This window comes from Lacerta agilis, chromosome 10 (genome assembly GCF_009819535.1).
Source record: "Lacerta agilis isolate rLacAgi1 chromosome 10, rLacAgi1.pri, whole genome shotgun sequence".
NCBI classification, from domain to species: domain Eukaryota; kingdom Metazoa; phylum Chordata; class Lepidosauria; order Squamata; family Lacertidae; genus Lacerta; species Lacerta agilis.
The window spans coordinates 3,762,429-3,784,511 of NC_046321.1; the positions used below are offsets into that span (position 1 = coordinate 3,762,429).

General features: G+C 42.9%; 1 protein-coding gene across 2 annotated transcripts in view; it reads left to right on the forward strand.

Annotated features, from left to right (window-relative positions):
- The window catches only part of AHCYL2 (adenosylhomocysteinase like 2), an 84,399-nt gene that overhangs the window by 9,885 nt on the left and 52,431 nt on the right, over window positions 1-22,083 (forward strand). Inside the window, exon 1 of one of the 2 annotated variants that reach the window (XM_033162758.1) lies at window positions 21,224-21,244. The exons of the other annotated variant lie outside the window; for it this stretch is intronic. Coding sequence (XP_033018649.1) covers window positions 21,242-21,244 — 3 coding nt within the window. The 5' untranslated portion in view covers window positions 21,224-21,241. Of the gene's footprint in view, window positions 1-21,223; window positions 21,245-22,083 lie in introns of those variants that run through there. 2 annotated transcript variants of the gene reach the window in all.

Consider the following 22,083-nt stretch of genomic DNA (forward strand, 5'->3'; position numbering starts at 1 on the left):
GATACTAGTGTACAGATTTTGGTATGAAGAAGAACTGAAGACTGAAATAAATGGATACTTGAGATGAATCCTGAAGAGGGTAGAGGGAATCTTGAGGGATGGGGAATGAGGTTCTAATACAGTACTGTATATTAGAAGCAGTGTTTTTCTGCTGCAGTGCAAGCAAACAAAGGAAGGTGTAGGGCCTTTGCTTTTCTTCTGTAGAGTTCTTATAGCTGTATTTGGCAATACTGTAGATTATTAAAGTTTCAAACCCACGAGAACTTTTTTTAGGTCTCCAAGTGCTTTAAAAAACACCACCACCACACCAAAGAGTAATGTGCCTTAATAGTGGGTGACTCTGGCTAATGATAAATGGGTTGAACTAGTAGCAATCAGGGAATGAAGAAAACTCCATAGTATATTGTGCATTGATGGTTCATCTTGTATTCTTGTTTTATGCTGTCCAATTGCCTGACATTTGCAGTGTGCTTGGCTACCTAATTATGAATATTGCCGATCAAATATTCATTCTGCAGTCAAATGGTATAGCCCAAACTATTTTGTCCAGTAATCACCAGCTTTTGCTTCTGGAAGTTCTGGGCATGTGCAGTCAGTCACCTGCAGCTTCAGTCAGATGTTCAGTGCGGCTTAATTCCAAATCGAGTGTGTACAGGATTGTGGCTTAACCTCCAGATAAGTGATTTTGCTTAACAACCATGCAGAAAAAAATGTTCCTTTTATCTCTAAGCAGTTATGCTTTTGCAGTGCAAATGGTGTGTGGGCTGCAATGACCCACAGGCTTTGGATTATGCTGCTAGGTTTGCATAAACCCTCTGTTTAGTTGTAAGCCAATATGTCTCATTTGCGATAGTGTGCATGGAACTCCTGGTTCAATCAGTTATTTAAACCACCAAGAAAAAAATACAGATGTGAATAACTGTTATGCAAATGAACTTGTCTTAAATCAATTCCCTTTCCCCCAGCAGTGGTGGTGGTGGTGGTGTGTGTGTGTGTGTGTGTGTGTGTGTGTGCGCTCTAACTGGTGGTTAGTATTTCCAATGGTGAAGTGTTCCACAGCTTCTGAAAGCATGCTGGGGGAAGATGGTAGCTCTGGGGTAGAGCATTTGCCTTGCATGCAGGAGGTGCCAAGTTCAATCCTCGGCATCACCAGGTAGGGCTGGTAGCGACTCCTGCCTGAAACCCTAGATACCGGTAGCTGCTGCGAATCAGTGTAGACAATACTGAGCATGAGAGACCAGTGGCTTGAAATGGTATAAAGCAGCTTACTATGTTTCTAGAACATATGTGTACATTCAACAAAAGCATGACTTTGGTAAAGGTAAAGGTAAAGGGACCCCTGACCATTAGGTTCCAGTCGCGGATGACTCTGAGGTTGCGGCGCTCATCTCGCTTTACTGACCTTCCTGCCCAGAGCGGTACCTATTTGTCTACTTGCACTTGGACATGCTTTTGAACTGTTAGGTTGGCAGGAGCAGGGACCAAGCAACGGGAGCTCACCCGTCGCGGGGATTCGAACCGCCGACCTTCTGATCGGCAAGCCCTAGGCTCTGTGGTTTAGACTCATGCTCAGATCCTCACTTCATGAAGCTCACCATCTTTCGGATGGTTGTACTGCTGAAATGCTGCTCTTAAGTTTCTTGCGAGAATGAAGGTGGGATATGGATGTAACAAAACTAGAGCATCCTAATTGCTGAATACCCCCCTAACTTATACACTGGACTATACTGTTGTCTTACTCTAGTCTAGCCCTCATGGCTTTTTGTTCTCTCAGTGCAGTCAGAGCAGAATGCTGATGAGTCATACAGAAGAGGACTGATGGTCCTTTGTGTGTGTCTGTGTTTTTATTTGTCTTGTCAATGTTGACTTCCTCAAAGGTCTTCATGCCCCTTTCTCTGCCTATTTTCCCCATAATAATGGACCTGTTGTGAATTATTGATCAATGTCAGCTAGGTTATCAAGGCAGCGTCTATTGTCCAGTAGTCTCGGGTTAAGAAAGCAGCCATTTGATAGAGCCAAATGCAGATTCCTTGATTTGCAACTCCTCCTCACAAATAGAGTTTTGGCAATAATTAGTCCTGAGCCATAAACGCAGCCTCTCCCATCTCATTGCTTGACAGAAAGGAAAGTGGCATTTCTGGCCTTCATCTAATAAACATTGTGCAGCTGTTTTGTTCGCAGTAAGACATGCCCTTGCAAGATATTGACAAGTTCCAAGCACATTCATTAGAAGTCCACTGCTAGTGCTACATGTTTAGAGATGGGTATCTCATCAAATGTTGCATGTCGAGAAGCTGACACCCTGGCTCCTTGTGAGGCAGTTTTTGGGTTACCTTTGAAAAGGCACGGAAAATGTTCTCTGTAAGTTGGTACTGGGATTCTCCTTTGGTGATTTTGCTAAACTTCTTGATGACTATTGTTTTTATTATCATTACGGTATTTAGTAGCTTTATTCACAGAAGTGACTTGCAATAGGTTTTAATGTTGATACTGTATTGTAACAAACACTGGCCCATAATTTCTTGCCTCCAACACCTAGATTTTGCTTCAAACAAACAAACAAACAAACATTGGACTTTACCTTTTTCCCTCTCTTTTCTGTCTTGATTCTACCTGAGCAGACTTGGAGGATGGTGTTTGGAAATGTTGCTCTGAGCCTTTTTGAGCTTATAGGTGGAATTTCACAGGAGTCCACATCTATTGCCAGCATTCAGTAGCATTTTGAAGCTTGTGAGCCAGTGTGGTGTAGTGGTTAAGAGTGGTAGACTCGTAATCTGGGGAACCAGGTTCGCGTCTCTGCTCCTCCACATGCAGCTGCTGGGTGACCTTGGGCTAGTCACACTTCTCTGAAGTCTCTCAGCCCCACTGAGACAGGAGACTGTTAGCCGCTTTGAGACTCCTTCGGGTAGTGATAAAGCGGGATATCAAATCTAAACTCTTCTTCTTCTGGAAGAGATAATCTTGAAATTTGGGGTAGGGTGACATCAGTATATATCATAGAATTGCAGAGTTGGAAGAGACCCTAGTCCAACCCCCTGTGGTGCTAATTTATGATATTTGGCTTTATATTTCTTCAATGGTTAAAGCTTGGGATTGATCTTGTTGATGAAGATTAACAAAAATGATATTAAATACAAACAAAAAGGAAATGTAAGGTCTTAAATTGGAACCTCCGGCAACCTGTGCTACCAGTATTCATGTGGTGCAGAATATAATAGTATAATATGCCACATCAGACTCTGGTGTGTCATTGCCTTAAGGGGGGGAAATGTCTTGTTCTACATTGCTGTAGACTATTTAGAACATTTTGTTTGCACATGGTATCTGGGCTAATGTCCTAAGTAACAGGATTCCTTTTCACAATAGGGCCCCCTGGCATACTTCTGCAAAAACCACTAGGTCACTGAGGTTGAGACCCATGAATATTTTCATTGTCAACCTTTGTTAGTAGACGTCTGTGTTATACAGAACATCTCCCGAGCCCTCATGTTTTTGTATTTTTCATACGTTTGAGAAAAACACCTGTAACTTAAGAACTTCAATTCTCCTCCCAACAACAAATGACCGTATAAGAATTTTCAACAAACCTTTCAGGTTTAATGAATCTGGAGAACTTGGGCCACTCTCTTGAAACCTGTTCAACCAGTTTGTTCGCCTATCAAAATCCGAATCTGGAGTTGGAATTCCAAGCTAGTAACAATCTCTTCAGATAATAGTGCTTTATGTTCCCTTTTAAGCATCGTTTTTGTGGCTGCCAGAACTTAATTGTCTTCTTTGATAGTTTCATTGCTGCACGCACAACTGCTACACAGAAAGCCCTAGGTGTTAAGTTGCGCTCGCCATTGATCTGTGTGTGCAGCCATAATTACTGTCCGGGCCATGAAATTTTTATTAAACTACAATGAGTAAAAGGAATAATTTATCTGGTGAATCAGGACACTGGAAGGGTCTTGACTTAGCTGCCTTTCTCTTCTCTTTCTGTGGCCTAGCCTGATAAGCTTCATATAGTACAACTCATCTCACTTCAGTTTATTTTTTTGAACCCATTTTGGGCATCTGGTTTAAGATGGTTTTGCTAACCTTGTGATGAAATTCAACTCATGTTCTGAAGCTACCAACAGAAGAAAATGTAGAATGATGTGCATTTCTGAAACTGCTGTTCTTTGGTATGCCAGGTAAATTGGGATGTTAGCCTAAAGTTTGGAAATGGGCGTGGCAAGCTTTCAATAAAAGAATGCTACATATTGACCAGTTTGCTGACTTTTACATAAACCTGCAAAGTTTATATACTTGACGCACCATCATCAGCATATACAAAATTGAAATGAGTGCCTCTTGACAAAAGTGTTTAGGGCAAGGGTAGCGGCAGAATCGCTGACATTGAACGTGTTACCTGGAGTGAGTGAAAACACATTGCTAGAAGTCTGTATTTGGTGCCTATGTCAAGGAAGCAGTAGGTTCAGCAAGACACATCTCCTGAACATCAAGGCTTTTGCCTTACAAGCATCTCTCCAACTCTGAGGACAAGAAGCTTGTTTACCTTCTACACGAGATAGTCTTTGGTGCCCAGGAGTCTGTTTTTAATATTATAACAGGAGACACAGTGTTCTGGATTGCAAAATGGAAGAGGATACCACAACCTGATAACCTCCTGATTAGATTGCCCCTGTAAGTGGGGTTGCCCTTGAAGATGGTTCAGAAACTGGAGTTAGTGCAGAGTGTCTCTGCCAAAATACTGACAGTGACTATGAGATATGAGTCATGTGACCTTTAAAACCCTTCATGGCTTGGGACCAGACTTCTTGAACAACCTGTCTCAGCACATGCCTACCCATATCTTGCCAGCAGAGGACCTGCACCAGATGTCCCTCCCAATTGAAGTGAGGCAGGATGTTACCAGAGACAGTGTGGCGCCCCAACTATGGGATCCCCACCCCCTGTCTGCTTAGCACTTCCTCAGGCAGGTGTATTTTTGGTGGCGGGCAAAGACTGATTGTTCTTCAGATTTTTAGGATAGGCTTAAAGTTAAAGGGACCCCTGACCATTAGGTCCAGTCGTGTCCGACTCTGGGGTTGTGGCGCTCATCTCGCGTTAATGGCTGAGGGAGCCGGCGTACAGCTTCCGGGTCATAGGCTTAGGTGTTGTAATTTGTTTATAGTACTATGATGCTTGGTTTGCTGCCTTTTAGTATGTCAACTTTATTATTTTTACCTTATACTTGCTACTTAAAACAGGCCTAAATTTGATTGGCAGGTGGTATGTAAATACCCTAATAAAGAAGTAATTGGCCATTTTATGCTTCTGAAAAAGGGACTTGGCTACAAAAGCTTCAGCATTTAAGGCGCAACACTGTTTTTATTCCACCACAAGTTAATAAGATTAGGGTTCCCCCCCCCTGAATTTGCACCACATAGCTTTTGAGAATTGTGAAAGTTTCTATTGTTTTTATACCCCACCCTTTTTCTGAACAGGAGCCCGGGGTGGCGTTTGATACAAAATTACATAAAACAATCAATACTGTACAATGAAAACGTGTCTTAAAATTGCATCACAGCCAGTTAACTCAAGAGCAGCAGACATTTATTGCACCATAACACTTGGGACCACTCCTTCTTGGAACCAGAGTGGCTGGGGCAACTCAGTCAGATGGGCAGGGTATTACTCTAGGGCAGTGTTTTTCAACCTTTTTTGGGCAAAGGCACACTTGTTTCATGAAAAAAATCACGAGGCACACCACCATTAGAAAATGTTAAAAAATTTAACTCTGTGCCTATATTGACTATATATAAAGTAATTTTTCAATTTTTCCCACGGCACACCAGGCAACATCTCGCGGCACACTAGTGTGCCGCGGAACAGTGATTGAAAAACACTGCTCTAGGGCCAAAGATTTAGCACGTCGAAGCTACGTACACCTTTTATGTGGTGTGCTATCCAATCTCAAAGCAAGCTGTCTCCCCTCAACCCCATTCATTGATCTGGGACCCACTGAATCTATGTTTTGTCAGGATTCCAGCCCATCACTGCCTCCAGACATTGGCCCAGGACCTCCGCATTCAGATGGTTTTGAGAGCTCAGGGTGTCATCAGCATATACTGTAGATTGCACCCCTCAAAACTCAAGATGATACTTTCCATAAAGATTTTAAACAGAGAGGATGTAACCTTGCAGGACCTGGAGTAAAGTAACGTTCTGCCAGTTTTTTTTCCTTTCTGGTAGGGACCCAACCCTCAAAGTCACTTCAGGAGGATAACATGGTCAATGGTATTGAAAGCTGCTCAGAGGTTGGGAAGAATTTAACAGGCGTGTCTTTTCTGTCCTGATAAAAGTCATCAACCGTGGTGACCAAGGCTTTTCCCCCATATACTCACGCCTGAAGCCAGACTGAAATGAGTCTAGATAAACTGATGCCTTGTGTTTGGAAAAATATTTTAGGTTTATAGCCCTTGAAGTCTCTTCCCTCTGGGCACTCTTCCCTTTTGTATATAATTGCTGTGCTTGGGCAAAGGGGAAAGAGACAACTCTTATCAGTCCTTTTTGCCTCTAGCGACAGTTAAAAAGTGCTAGTGGCATAGATGGTTTTTTTTAATGACAGCACAAATTGGAGATTAGATGGGAATTAAAACAGTTGATTGCTGCAGGTGTGGCCTCTCCAGCATGCATTTCAGAGGCATTACGATGTGACTTAATGGTGTCTGCATCTTTGATCTTGACTGCATTTGTCAGCATTTCCAGGGTAATAAAGAACTCTTCACAAGTTCAGACCTTGGTGTATGAGGATTGTCTCTAAACTAGGAGATCTTAAAGACAGAAATGGTTTCTCACCCACTTTTCTTCTGTGAAGCAAACTTCTGCAAGTGCTGCTTGGACCACCTTAAAACTGGCATTTTGCAGATATTTGTGCGCTTTTGCATTCTGCTGTATTCAGCCTATTGTGTTTAAAATATCCAAATAAAAAGCCACATGTGGGATTTTTTTATGGCTTGTGAGCATCCTGTCCCCACTTTTTTCTCCCTTACCTCCTTTTCACGGGGGATTCAAACCACCAACCTTCTGATCAGCAATCCCTAGGCTCTGTGGTTTAACCCACAGCTAGTACTTAATATCGAAAAAGTGGCAGAACGGCTTTCTGCGGAAAAGCTGACAGAAGCTGCAGAGCAGCTGGTTTGTCATTTCTAGGGTATGAGGTATAAATATGTTGGATCTTCCAATGGGAACAGGGTAGAACTAGGCAATGTGCACTCAGTAGGATACAATAGTTAAAGAAGCCAAAGCCCCATAGAGCAGATTGCACATGCCAGAGAGGAACACCATGTCCAGGTTTCATGATTAATTCTAGAAGTCTCTGAGCCAAGATGGGGACCAGAAGGAGGCGATGTCATGCTTCACCCTAAATGGTATCCAGAGCCTGGTTTCAGGCACGACTGTTGTTTGAACAAATTGGAAACAGTTACAACCGTACAGTCAAATTTAGTTTATATGTAAGTGGGAAATTACCAAGGAAGTTGAACACGGTCACAATTTACTCTAAAGGGGAAACATCTAAGAATAACACAAAAAGAGGAGGGTACTTGTATAAAGGAAGTTGGACTGGAAAATGAAGACAGTTCCTTCCAGAAGACAATTATTCAAAACCACAATAATATTGTGGCTTGGGCAGGGGGAGAGTGGGGGAGATATTTTGTTACATATTAGTGATGATTGCTCTTAGTTTGCTCTGACTTATTTCAATGTTCTGTTTACTTGAATTGTAGTATAAAGTTTTCTACCACGTGGGTCCCTTTGACATTTTTGTGGAATAGCTAATAAAATAGGTAATAAAATGTACTATGGCATATATTTTTGTGTTTTCATATGGTAAATTGCCCTGTGAGCCTCAAATGAAGGGCGATATTTTATTAGCTATTTCACTTACTGTTTTTTTATTTATTATTACCAAAAGTCTCAAAGGGACTCACGTGGGAGAAAGATTTATAATACAATTCAAGCAAGTAGACCATTGAAATCAGTAAAAGCAAACTAAAAGCAGTCATCACTAAAAACTAGCTGCTGGAGTTGCAGTTTGTGGGTTACTTCCTTACTGCAGCTTTCCGGCCACTGCTATTTTAATGTGCAAAAAATGCCAATTTTATATGATGTGTAAATACACTAAGAGCATTAAATCCTGGGCTAGTATCCTGGTATTCTAGGCATAAAAAATATATAGGGGCATTCAGAGGCAGGCAGGCAGGCATGCTTTCTGTCTGAAATGTAATCACCTACAGAAGTCTTAGCTGTTGAGGTCGGCTGCAACATGCTGATGACTCCATGTGCATTCAGAAATATGTGTGGGAAGTTCAGTGTAGCATCATGTTGCTTAGCAACCAGATCCTTGGTCTAGCATTTCAGGATGCACAGCGTTTTAGAGCAGCTAGTGCTTGTGTTCCCATTGCCCAAACATAGCAATATAATCGGCATGCCCAGCAATTACGCTGCTGCTAAATATATTTATATTTAGTACTTGAGAACATGTTGTGGTGTGTCACAAATTGCCTTTATGGGTAACGTTGGGGTTTCAGAACTTGTATTGTATTGTATTGGGACAAAGTCAGGCTCTTGAGATCATCTGTTGAGGCCTTTTTGCCTGTGCCTTCTGAGGTGTGTGCCTGGTGGTGCGCAAGTCATCCTTTCCCATAGTGGTGTCTAGTATGTAGAACTCCCAGCCGTGAGTGGTTTACTCCTCCTCTTTGTGTTTTCTTGTTGTGTGAAACCTTTTCTTTTCCAGCAAGCTTTTAACTTTTTTTTGCTGCTGAGCCCCTCCCCCCTCCTTGTCCCCTCTTATGAGTAAAAGAGCAGACGAATCATTTTATTTATTCATTTATTTATTGCAGGCTAGCGATGTTTGGGGGTTTAGTAACATGGTTGTGCATCTATATGGGAATGGGCTGTCCATTCCACTGCTTCACAAGAGAGAAACATGCCCTCATAGATTGTGTCGACAAGTTCCCATCCACCATACTGTTTTTTGGTTCACACTTTAAAAATAGGGTCTACCTTGTCCTGAAGGGAAGTTCTTTTTAAAGGGTGTGTGATGAATTTCTGAGCAATGTAGTCAAAACGGGAATATCTGCCACCTACACCAGTTCGAAATCACAGTGCTCTAATTGTGTAACACAGTTCCACAGGTTGTCCTTAAGGCAGTGGTCACCAGAAAGGATCAGTTGCTATCTTAGACTGAGAAAGTAAAGGTTAAGTGGTTTATCAATGTCATTAGATCTCCCTTAAGCCAATTAGTGGTCTTGCTTTACTCTGAACAATGCAATGCTGCTAGCCTTAGAAAATGCTTAAGGTTCGCCACTTAACAACCTCACGGGCCTTAGGTGATTTATGTACAGTATACCCGGTATCTTCTGTTCTCCTTACGGGATTTGTTTGCCGCATTTCAAGACACCTGTATTATTATACATTGAAGGCAAGGTAAATGACCTGGTCTCCTTGGCAGCACACTATTTAGAAATGTAAGATTTGTTTTTTATGTCTAGAATACCAAGATACTAACCTAGAATTTAATGCTCTTAGTGCATTAACATATCGTGTAAAATTGGCATTTTTTTGCACATTAAAATAGCAGTTCCCAATTCATGGAAAGCTGCAGTAAGGAAGTAACCCACAAGCTGTGTGAGACTCTCATAAGCAGCTCTAAATCCCTGATGGTTGTGTAATGCTGGCCAGAGTTTAGTGCCGCTTTCTGCCCTGTGCCTGAAAGTGTGAATCTTGAGCGCACTCTTCTGCATATTTGATAGAACCTCCAGCAGCTAGTTTTTTAACTGTTGCTAGAGGTCTTCTCAAAACAACTAGCCCAGAATAACCAGAACATAGGCATTAAAGGCTTTTCTGTCTGTGATGGATTGGACAACTCCTTCATTGCAAATAGAAATGTGAAGCTCACTGCCTGTCATGAGAATGGATCTAGACCTACAGGTGAAACTCGAAAAATTAGAATATTGTGGAAAAGTCCATTTATGTAAGCAATTGTTTTCATTAGCTACTGGAGTTTAATATATGAGATAGACTCATGACATGCAAAGCGAGACACGTCAAGCCTTGGCTTGTTATAATTGTGATGATTATGGCGTACAGCTGATGGAAACCCCAAAGTTGAAATTGTTAATTTGGGGTTCTCATCAGCTGTGTGCCATAACCATCACGATTATAACAAATAAAGGCTTGACATATCTCGCTTTGCATGTCATGAGTCTATCTCATATATTAGTTTCACCTTTTAAGTCGAATTACTGAAAGAAATGAACCTTTCCACAATATTCTAATTTTTTTGAGTTTCACCTGTACTGTTCCATGAACAGCAGGGCACTTGTCTGTAGAATGGACTCTAACCCAGTAGTTAAGTCTAACTTTAATGTTTGATGTTTTACTGTGCTTAATATGTTTAATTTGTTGGAAACTGCCCAGAGTGGCTGGGGCAACCCAGTCAGATGGGTGGCATATAGATAAATTATTATTATTAGTTGCCATTAAGAGGGATGGAGGTACAAGTTCATGAAGAGAGGTGATTTTAACCAGTTACATTTTCCTCCTTCAGCTCCTATCACTGTTCCCCCACCCCAACTTTCTGGAGCAGATTTTCAGGAAATTGAAGTGTGACTGCAACCCTGGGAACTTCATTTACACCAGGATCTTAGAACATTGAAAGTTCTTCATGTAGAACTGAGCTAGAATGTTGAGGTGAATAAATCTGGACATTCTCTGATATGGATGCTTGCTTGTTCTACCAGATAGTATACTGTTCCCATCATAACTTCAAAAGAGTGTCAGTATTATGAAGATTTAGTAGCCTTTTCTGCTCCAGAATTATGTACAGGATGGAAAAATCTAGGAACATGTTCTATAATAAATTAGCCGCCTGAAGTTCCAGAGTTCTGTAGGATGTTTTCCATGTTGCAGTGGGGGACAGTGGACTGGCCCCCTGCTGAAAAAGTTTGCTGACCCCTGGTATAAGCATTCTTGTTCCTTCCTTCTGAATCTCTGTGAAGTAGTTTTTCTCTGCTGTGGACTCCCATTCTAGGCAGCTCACAGTATCCCTTGCATGTGCTTCATGTGCAGAATGCCAGTCACCCCTGTTTCCTTTCCCAAGTGTGGGAGTAAATATTCACCAATCCTGCAAGTGGCATAATAAAACAGTTGTCTCTTCAGCTGTCAGAATGTTCTGCTTTGCTGAGAATGGAAATGTTAAGTAACTTTCCATTTCATTTTATTTTCAAGTGCACACATCATTGAAGCACTGTTCTCAATCCTATAAAATGTCAAGTGCTTGATGGACTTAATTTTTACTAATACTTTGTAATGCATGATTTGTCAATATTTCACATTTCTCTTTTCTTCACTCATGTAATCTAAAAGTTATACTTTCTTTTCCTGCCGGTGTAAAATTTCCGTGAGAATATTCATGGAGCCTTGGCAAATATTTTTATGTAAGCCCCTTAACCTCAAGTGAGGCTAATGGAGCTGTCAGAACAAATCTGCATCAAACCCCACAAATGTTAGTAACAAGATAGAAAATGTTGACAAATGTTTAAATCGTGTGTTCCCAAAGAGTACACACATTCCAAACATTTATAACAGTTTAAAAAACAACAACAACCACACCCACCCATAGTAATAAAAACAACCATTGTGAGTTATCTCAATGTACATCTTATATTGGCTGCCACTAACTTTGCTTAATGTTCCCATGTTGCGGGAGAGAAAAAGGAACAAGATTGTTTAGAAAACACACATTTCTTTGTTTCCTGTCCCTACTTTGGTGTTGAATGTGTCTGGAGGTACCAGTGAGCAAAATTTGCAGATTTTTTTTTGGCAGGGATCTAAAGAACTTCTTGAACCACACATCTCTCTTGCCATTTCACAAAATGCTTTAGACAAATTACTGTAGTTATATGTTCTTGTATTTACATGAACACCAATAAAAATTATTTTATGGACACTGAGATCCAGCACCGAGGGCCTTCTGGCGGTTCCCTCACTGCGAGAAGCAAAGCTACAGGGAACCAGGCAGAGGGCCTTCTCGGTAGTGGCGCCCGCCCTGTGGAACGCTCTCCCACCAGGGGTCAGAGAGATAAACAACTACCTGTCATTTAGAAAATACCTGAAGGCAGCCCTGTTTAGGGAAGTTTTTAATCTGTATTTTAATATTTGTTGGAGGCCGCCCAGAGTGGCCGGGGAGACCCAGCCAGATGGGCGGGGTATAAATAATAAATTATTATTATTATTATTATTATTATTATTTGGACAAACTTACATTATTTGGTCATCAGTTTCTTGGTCAGCACAGAAATGCAACACAGAGGAAATGGTTAGCGTCTCTTCTGGAAGTGAGGGTCAAAAGTGAATACATTGCCAGAGACCCCTAGGTAAGCTTTGCTAAGGTTTCCTTCCCCCTTCCCCAGTGTAGAGCTTTTTTTCTCTTTACTGTCCCCTTCATCGGGTGTTTAGCTAGAAGGAGTAGCCAGCCACAGGTAAAATGCTTGTTCCCCAGGAGTTCCTTTTTATCTCTTCCCATAGTCCAAAGATTCCCTGGATGGCATAGTTGTACATGCCTTTATAATCCCCTTTTCAACCCCTGTGAACTATGCAAGTCATGCCACTCCATGAGCTGACATGGAAGGTGGGGTTCCCTCATTGCATTCACCTCTGCTAGGCAGATGGGGGAACGGAGGTCTGTTCTTAGGCCTGATGCCAGTTTTGTACCCAGGATCAACTCCACCTTGCCTAGGGCCCAGGAGATTGCACTGCCAAGTTTCTGCTTGTATCTAGTCCGCTGTAGGGAGGAATGTGGCACAAACGATGTAAAAACACAAATCACATAACATAGTAACAAGTAAAACATTACCTGCTCCCACATTTTAAAAGGCCATAGGTTGTTTAATTAGCCAAAGGCCTGGGAGAAGAGAAATGTTTTTGCTTGGCGCCTGAAGATATGTAATGAAGGCACCAGGTGAACCTCCCTGGGGAGAGTATTCCACAAATGGAGCCGCTACAGAGAAGGCCCGTTCTCATGTTACCACCTTCCGGACCTCACTTGGAGGAGGCACATGAAGAAGGGCCTCAGCTGATGAGCGGAGGGTCCAGGACAGTTCATATGGGGAGGTGCGGTCCTTGAGGTATTGTGGTCTTGAGCATATCACATGGGGACACCCTATTCTCCTGAATGGGTATCTGGGTGTTAGACGAGAGTGGCACGAGCCAGTTGCATTGCAGTCAAACATGTTAAAACAGGAAACTGCTTTATTGCTTATTTCAACCAACAACCTAGGTAGTTAAAACCACCAACTACAAAGTTTGTAAGACAAGATACACATTTTTCTATAAATATATGTCCAGAACTCAACAGTACAAGCCTTCTATATTGTATTATTTGTTCGTGCTGGTTCAGAACCGTAACAATAAATCTATCTATCTATCTATCTATCTTGTATTATTTGTTGTTAAATATTTTCATGAAAGCATATGGCACAGTGCCGCTTAGTGTTTATAGTGTTACAAGACCCTCTCTTTTTCCGCCATTAAGAGACTTAACGTGGAATTTGAAATGCTGCCTTAATCTCAGCTAAGTTCCCATGAGAAAAATGGGTTGGGCGTGATTGCGCTCTTTGGAGAGCTGTTTCTCTGACTGGAACAAGGTCTCTTGATTAATGCCGTGCTCATTAACTTCATTTTCCGTAGCCCATTGACAGCTCTGTCATTTATTGCGACGGGAAGGAGAGCAGCACTAATTTCTGGCTGAATGTTTCGCGCCATTTTCAACCTGCCCAGGGTTAGGCCCCAGAGTGCAGGAGGCTTCTCGCAAATGACACGCTCTGTCTAGTGATGTCATCCAATTACATGTGATTCCTTGCCAGCGTTTCTTATGTGGTTCATTGGAACAAATTCTCTGCGGGAAGCAAGATGTGTGTGTGCATGTTCTGCGTGGTTTGCTAAGAGAAGCAACAGTTTGTGACGGGCTGATGATGCATATGGGAATGGTTGGGGAGGGAAGGCTGGCTTTTGTGAGCACGAAGGAACTTGTATCTAGCAACTTGTATCTCCCTTTGGAGAGGTCTGAGCTTGGGATCTTGGCAAGGCAATTCTTGTTGGGATGTGAACACTTTTTTTATTTTTACCTAGACTGCCAATGGCAGTAGCAGTTTACCCCCTCAGTGGTTTTTAAAGTAAGCACCTAGAAAAGCAGTGTGTGAAGCATTGATTCCCTGGGTTGGACTAGATGACCCTTAAGGGTCCCTCCCAGCTCTGTGATTCTTTGAAGCAGGCATGTTTTGGAAATGCATATCCATCATGTAGACACCCTTCTCAGAACCGTGATTGGTGCCAGCTTCCTGCTGAGGGAATTTTTAATGGAAAACTCTGATCTGCTGCCAAAGAATGTGTTGGATTGCCTTGAGCCCATCTGTTGCGAGGCTTAATCTGTGGTCTTCATAGGTAATTACCTAGGTGGGTAAGGCTTGAGGCAGACAAGTGCAATATAATGCAGATGAAAGAGTAAATGTGGCAGAAGAAGGCAGCTTGAAGGTTGCCCCTAGGGTCATCTCCTTCTGGGAAACAGGTGGTTTAAAGGACAGCTGCTCCCAAATTGATGTGTCCCAGACAATTATGTACTGTAACTCCCATCAGCCCCAGCCAGTATGGCTAATGGTCAGGGATGATGGGAATTGTGGTCCCAAAAGATCCGGAGGATATCAGGTTGGGGAAGGAGTATAGGAGCTTGCAGGAGGAGCTGGGGATAGAAATAGCTGCTTAGTTTGAGGTTAGAGAGGGAATGAGTAAGTGAGAAGGGGGGAGTGTGCTGGAGAAAGTGGAAATTTGAGAGAGACTGGAAATGTGTTTTAAGCTGCTTGGAGGGAGGCATTAACCGTGGTGGTTGTATTACAAGGCACGCCCTTGAGGTCGAGCCAAGGGTGTAGGTGGAGGAGCTGTGTTTAATTCAGGTGGCGTACCTTTGGGCCAGGGAAGCCTTATCATTGTGTGGATGCTATAATCCACCTGTAGTCCTCAGGCTAGGGTGTGGCATGATTCTTTTAAAATATCCTTGTTTTTCCTTTTCTGCAGAGCTTTTAATATTGAAGGACTTCAATCCTGTCACTCATTTCTTTTCAAAATAACCCAGTGAACAAGTTTACTGTTCCCATTTTACAGGTGGGGTGTTAACCGATAGAATTCCTTGCCTGAAGGTACCGTAACCTCGTGAGCTCATGCTACCTGAACCCAGGTGTTTCAGACTAAAGCTCTTCATCTGTTTTTTGGATTTATATTTTGTCTTTCATTTCATAAAGATTTCAAGGCACTTCACTACAAAGTAAAACAGTTTATTCAGTCTGTATAACAGTGGCTGAGTTTGGATGTAATCCTGGCCTTGAATCATAGGATGCACAAACCTTGAGGTCTCCCAATCCATTATGCCATTCTTGGGGAAACAAACCATGAACCAGATGGCTTAGTGTTGCATTTGAACCAGTGATTATGGTTGCTTTAGATGCAACTCTATAGTTTGTTTCCCTGCTCCAGATAGGGAGAAGTGAATGGTAAACTAGCATGCAAACTGGTTTGCTTAACCATAGTTTATGACCAGCATTGTAACCCAACCCAGCCAGTGTGTTAAAACTGCAATAAAAGTACAGTATTTAAAACACTGAACCATTATTAAAAACAACACAGCCAGAGATAAAAGCAGCAGCTGAAACTATTGGAGGACTGAAGATGTTAATTGAAAAACCGAGGAAACAGTTTTAATGCCTAAAAAATAATGTTAGACAAACTTGTCTAAGGGGAGAGTTACCGTATATAATGTAGGGTGCTATGACAAAAAAGGCCATTTCTGTACCCACCAGCTGCCTAAAAGCACCCAGAGAGGGACCAGAAGATCTTGATGGGCAGCTTTATATGGAAAAAAGGCAGTATTTTACATACTTGGGCACCAGGCTATTTACAGCTTCAAAAAGTAGTGCTGAGTCACAAGTTTTTCCTCTAATGAAAACTTGGGCAGAAATGGCTCGCTTTTGCTCTCTTGCCACCATGTGTTTTGCTGCTGCACTCCTCACCCAGAGACAGTTACTTTTCTATTTCTCAGAATCCTTCCTGAGCAGTGAGTGCTTCATTATGACAAAACATCAGTTGGATGGGGGAAATAAAAATTGTGACTGCCCCCATGAACATCCTACCATGGCTATCAGATGCATGTTTTGTAGCCTCCCGCTAATTTCACACCCCTGGAAGAATTGTCAAGATGATTCCCCTACTTTTGGCACCTGCAGGTGGAGCCTATTTTTGAACTGGGGCCCATTTAAAAGGTTAATACCAAAATGGAAGCCAGGACAGTTCTTTCAATGATATTAATAGGTGCATACCACTCAAATCTTGCCACTTAGTGACCTGGTTTGCATATAACACTGACTCTTGATTTATTAAACTATGGTTCATTACATCTTGGCTTGTTTGATTTTCTGATACCTGCCCAGTGGGCTAGGTTTTTAATTTGTTGGTTTGTTTTTAAGAAAAAAAACAAACAGGTTAGGTGCATCCATAAATTTATGTGAGTCTGCTCTGAATATGATTAGTATTGAAGACAACCCATAAAGTTCTGTGGCTTTCAGGGCTGGCTGGCCTGCTTTGCCTGCCTGCTCAGCCAGTAGGATCTCCAACTTGGAAGCAATGCTTTTTATAAAAACAAGTCATGCAATAGTTCTGAATGAGAAGCTTTCCTGATGCCTGCTTTACTGAGTTCTACAATCAGGACAGCTAGCTGAGTTTCAGAGCCTCACTGATCAATGAATCTTGTTGGTTGGCCTTTGGCAGTTTCCTTTCTCACCTTGCCTAATGTAACTCACTGAGTAGAGAGAAATGTTTGGAGTGAGGGGTAGGAAAGGAAGTCCGAAAAGGTTTTCCTCACTCAGCCCCCCATTTTTAAGTCACTTCACCAAATTTCAAACCCAGGCAAGTTACAGAAGCAATACTGTTATGTCAGGAAGCAATCTCACATGTTTTAGGGCGCTGCAATCTTGCATGAGAGCACGGCCCCCAAGAACGGGATGTACCAGACAGCTGGGTGGGTCACGTGGACCCCCTGAGGTCCATAGAACACCAGTTGGGAACCACTGTTTTATGGTGATTTTGCTTACTGTGGCTTTTTTGGCATTTAAATTGTAAACTCCCTTCCTTTTGATCCAATATACATTAAAAGAGGATAATCCTCAAGTTTGCTTTGAATCCCTCCCCCAGTATGGTATGTTCATGCCCCGAGTCTTTTGAAGAAGGGCTTTTGGCTCACAGGACTGAGAACTGCAGTTAGGAGCTACCATTTTATTCTGGAAGACACCAGGTAGGCTGCATTCAGGTGAGCTAGTTGCATTCATGGTTCTGATAATTAACCTTACAGGCTTTGTGACCTTGAATGCAGTAAAGCTCCTTCCCATGATAGAGAACTCTTCTGAGGAGAAAGGGGGTTCATAAAGCAGGATATAGCCCAGGGGTCAGCAACCTTTTTCAGCCGTGGGCCGGTCCACCGTCCCTCAGACCTTGTGGGGGCCGGACTGTATTTTGAAAAAAAAATAAAATGAATGAATTCCTGTGCCCCACAAATAACCAAGAGATGCATTTTAAATAAAAGCACACATTCTACTCATGTAAAAACACACAGATTCCTGGACCATCTGCGGGCCGGATTGAGGAGGTGATTGGGCCGCATCCGGCCCATGGGCCTTAGGTTGCCTACCCCTGATATAGCCCCTCTGGGCAAATGTCAGTGGGTGTTCTTGGGGTGGGATAATGAGAAATCAATCTTTCACTAACTTTAGTGTATCCTTCTGATGTAAATTCTTCCCTTCAGGCATACCAGCCCCAGCAGATCCTGCTCTTGTACCCCTGTTCCATTCCCACATGAGGGCAGTGGCTGCTCTTGACTTTGGGGCATTTCCCATTAGGGTAATGTGCATCTTGTAATCTGGACTCTCTGACCACTGTCGGCAGCTCTATTTATCACAGAGGAGGCAGCTTACTCAAAATAAACCCGCTTAAGCTCACAGTGCTAAGAATAGTAAAAAGACCCCAATTGCACAGCCAAAAGGTCCCTCTTCTCATCTTAACACATAAGCATGGTGATAAACTCTCCTTTATTGGTGCTAATCTGACTATTTGCATGAAAGCAATGTGTGAGCAATCATACCAGTTTTCATTCCCTCTGTTACCTAATCAACAGTGCCTGCTCAGTACCTCATGCAAATCCCCACTGCTATATTCATCTCCTTGAGGTTATTACCCAGTGTGTTCTTGAATGACCCCCTCCACCCCTGCCCCTCTGTGAGTCAGACTTCGACAAATTTTGCTTGCGGAGTTGTTTTTGCTTGCTTGAGCTTGGTATTCTTGAACCAAAAAAGGGTTTTATGACATGTTACAACTTTTGTATTTTTGCTTCCTTCCTACTCCTTGCTCTCACTCTTTATTCATCCCCCTACCCTCCTCCTCCTTGTCAAGACTGACAATTTTGATTATGGCATCTCGACATCACCTTATAATATTTTCAGAGATTTTGTTTACCATGAACTCTGGGCACTTTGCATGCACAAGGCTAGAGCATTCATTAGACAGGCCATTTCTAAAGGATACAGTTGATACAATGGGGAAGGGTATGTGGTTTGTTCAGGGCTGTTTAATGACTAGAAAAATAGTGTTGGGTACTTAATCAGAGAGGACCCACATGGGGACCCACAGAGCCTCTCCACTCTCAACATCTCTCTTAAACTGTCCTGGAATCTTTGCAGTGAAGGTTGGCCTTGATATCCTTGTACACAAATACTGTATTTTTCCGTGTATAAGACTAGGTCCCCCCCCCCTAAAAAATAATGTCAAAAATTAGGGGTCGTCTTATGCACAGATACATCTCCCCACATTTTCTTAAATCTTAAAAAGGTAAAGGGACCCTTGACCATTAGGTCCAGTCGTGGACAACTCTGGGGTTGCCGCCAAGGGGGCTGGCGTGCAGCTTCTGGGTCATGTGGCCAGCATGACTAAGCTGCTTCTGGCAAACCAGACCAGCGCACAGAAACACCATTTACCTTCCTGCCGGAGTGGTACCTATTTACCCACTTGCACTTTGACGTGCTTTTGAACTGTTAGGTTGGCAGGAGCAGGGACCGAACAACGGGAGCTCACTCCGTCGTGGGGATTCAAACCGCCAACCTTCTGATCGGCAAGCCCTAGGCTCTGTGGTTTAACCCACAGCACCACCCGTGTCCCTTCTTAAATCTTAGTCGTCCCCCCAAATATACATGGGGGCATCTTATAGACGAGAAAATACGGTAAATCACTCACCAGCAACATAAGACTCAATGGGTTTCCTTTGATTGCAGAGGCCTGGTGCTGATGAATAGATTCAACATATATATATTTCCTTCATATAGAATACAGTGTTTAAAATGTTGCTGCTGGAAGGTTTGCATGCACAGTGTTAGAGCATGTGCTTTGCATGTACAAGTTCTCACATTCAGTCCCTAGCATCTTTACTGACAAGCTTGTGATCCATCACATGGTGTTGGATTCATAATTCCCACCATCCTAGACACGTTGGGCATGCTGGCTGGTGCTAATGGGAGTTGGAATCGAACAGCAGTCTGGAGGGACGCAGGCTTCCAAACCCAAAGGCTCATAGCTGCAGGGCTGGGATGGATTTGAGATCACAATAAGAGGAGACTAAACTAGGCTGGGTATGGACCAATTGTCTAATGCAGCATGTTCATAAGAAGCTATGAGGATACTTCCCCTGGGTTATCTGCTTTCTCGGTTCAGTCTGTTGGCAATAAATTAGAAGTGTGCAGAACACTCTTGCTTAATTCTAGAACACCTTTTACTCAAATAGATGGCATAGCTTGCCATATCTTCAATCTGGGTTGTGTGGAAAGACCAGATGCAAACTCCCCCCCCCCAATATGTCAACATCATGTGATTCCCTTTAAAAGTTCCTTTGCAGATGCCCCTTAAGGTTCCCTTTCTGTATTCTAAAATAAAGGCTATTTTGAGCTATGGATATTGGGGAAGGGACATAAGCTCTGTGGATAGAACACCTGCTTTGCATGCAGAAGGTCTCAGGTCCAGTCTCTGATGTCATCTCCAGGTAGGGCTGGGAGAGACTCTGGTGTGAAAGAGATCTCAGGAGATCTTCCAGTCAGTGTAGACAGTACTGAACTCAGTTGACTAATGGACTGATTCTTTAAAAGGCAGCTTCCTTTATTCCTAAACTGTCATAATTTGAATAATGCTGATATTTCTGATGATCCTCGACCCAGAAGGGAAGGGGGGGCTAATCGGAATGAAACCAGAATTAATGTTTCCCTGCTACAGGTGGGTAGCCGTGTTGGTCTGCCATAGTCAAAACAAGATAAAAAAATAACAAAATTCCTTCCAGGAACACCTTAGAGACCAACTAAGTTTGTTCTTGGTATGAGCTTTCGTGTGCATGCACACTTCTTCAGATGTCCCTGTCAGCTGTCTCCAGAAGTGTGCATGCACACGAAAGCTCATACCCAGAACAAACTTAGTTGGTCTCTAAGGTGCTACTGTAAGGAATTTTTTTGTTTGTTTTGTTTTGACTATGGCAGACCAACACGGCTACCTACCTGTCAGCTGTCTCCAGTGAAAAACAAGCACAAAACCATCACATAGTACTAAAGATAAGAAAATAGTTTACTGATGGTAGGAAGGTCTTTGCCAATTAAGGCTTTCCTCTACTGTTTCTTTTCATTTGATTCCCCCCCCCCTTTGGTGGGGGGAGTGGAGATAGTGGGCTGGTTGCTCTGATTGTACTTCATTCCTGCCACACTTGGTTAGTTTTTCAAACTTGACCACTTGCCTCATAAAATTAGAAACTCGTTATCAAAGGTAAATTGGAAGAGTGTCCTGATGAACTTTGCCCTCTTAAGCTGCCCAGTTTTGTAATGTGGGGCAACTCCAGCGCGTTGACCTGGCCTTCTCCAGTTTCTCACTGGCAAGGCCTTTCGGAACAAGATGTGGTTACAGACAGCCCTAATCCTGCAAGCTGCTTTTCCCTCCAGCATAATCTAGGCAAACGCTTTCTCTTTAGTGATGTGTGAAACATCCCCGGTTTAGTTATGCAGAAATAGTCCCCTCACTGAAAAGTGGCATCACGTGTTCGGGAGCGACACTTATCTGCAAGAATCCTCCTTGCAAGAGTAGGATTTTCTACATGGTAAGTTTACCGCTTTGGATCCCATCGGGGGTGTGCAATGTGCCAGACTGCTGCTCACCACCATCCTTCATTCAAATAGCCGGCTTCCTTCATTTGCTTAACTAAATTGCCAGTCATGCAGTGGAAAGGCACAATTAACTGTGCAAGATGCTGGAGTCCCTCTTGATTGCTGGACTCCTAGCCGTTGGGAAAAAAGGAGTGGAAATGGCAAAAGGTTGTCAGTTTGATCAAACATCTGGCACGGGGGTGGCTTGGGCTTTTATATGAGAAAAGGCATGAGTAAGAGCCTTAATGAGTCACGCCTGAAGAAGGCTTCGTGTATGCCGGTTGCATGCCCCTCCTGAACTTCTTTCAATCTGGTGTGACAAATCCAAGAGTATTCCTTGATATTTCCTGCCACTTCCCTGCTGAAGGAACGCTCTTGTGCAATAATGTTTCTTGCTTGCCTGGGTGGAGGATAGAGAGAGAGGGGTGTGTGTGAGTGTAGGTAGAAACTAGCACACCGTAGAAAGGTAAAACTCACATTTGTTGCACTGCTCACTATTGTCTTTGGCCCCTGGTAGTGAATGCCCAGAAGTGAATGCAGTCCTTGGATGAAGAGGGTTTTTCACCTTCCCCTGTTCCACTGTCTCACTTGTCCTTGCAGTGTTTTGAAATGGGTCACTTTTTATTTAAAAAAAAAAAAGGTAAAGGACGCCTGGACGGTTAAGTCCAGTCAAAGGCGACTATGGGGTTGCGGCACTCATCTCGCTTTCAGGCCGAGGGAGCTGGCATTTGTCCACAGACAGTTTTCCGGGTCATGTGGCCAGCGGGACTAAATCACTTCTGGCGCACTGAGG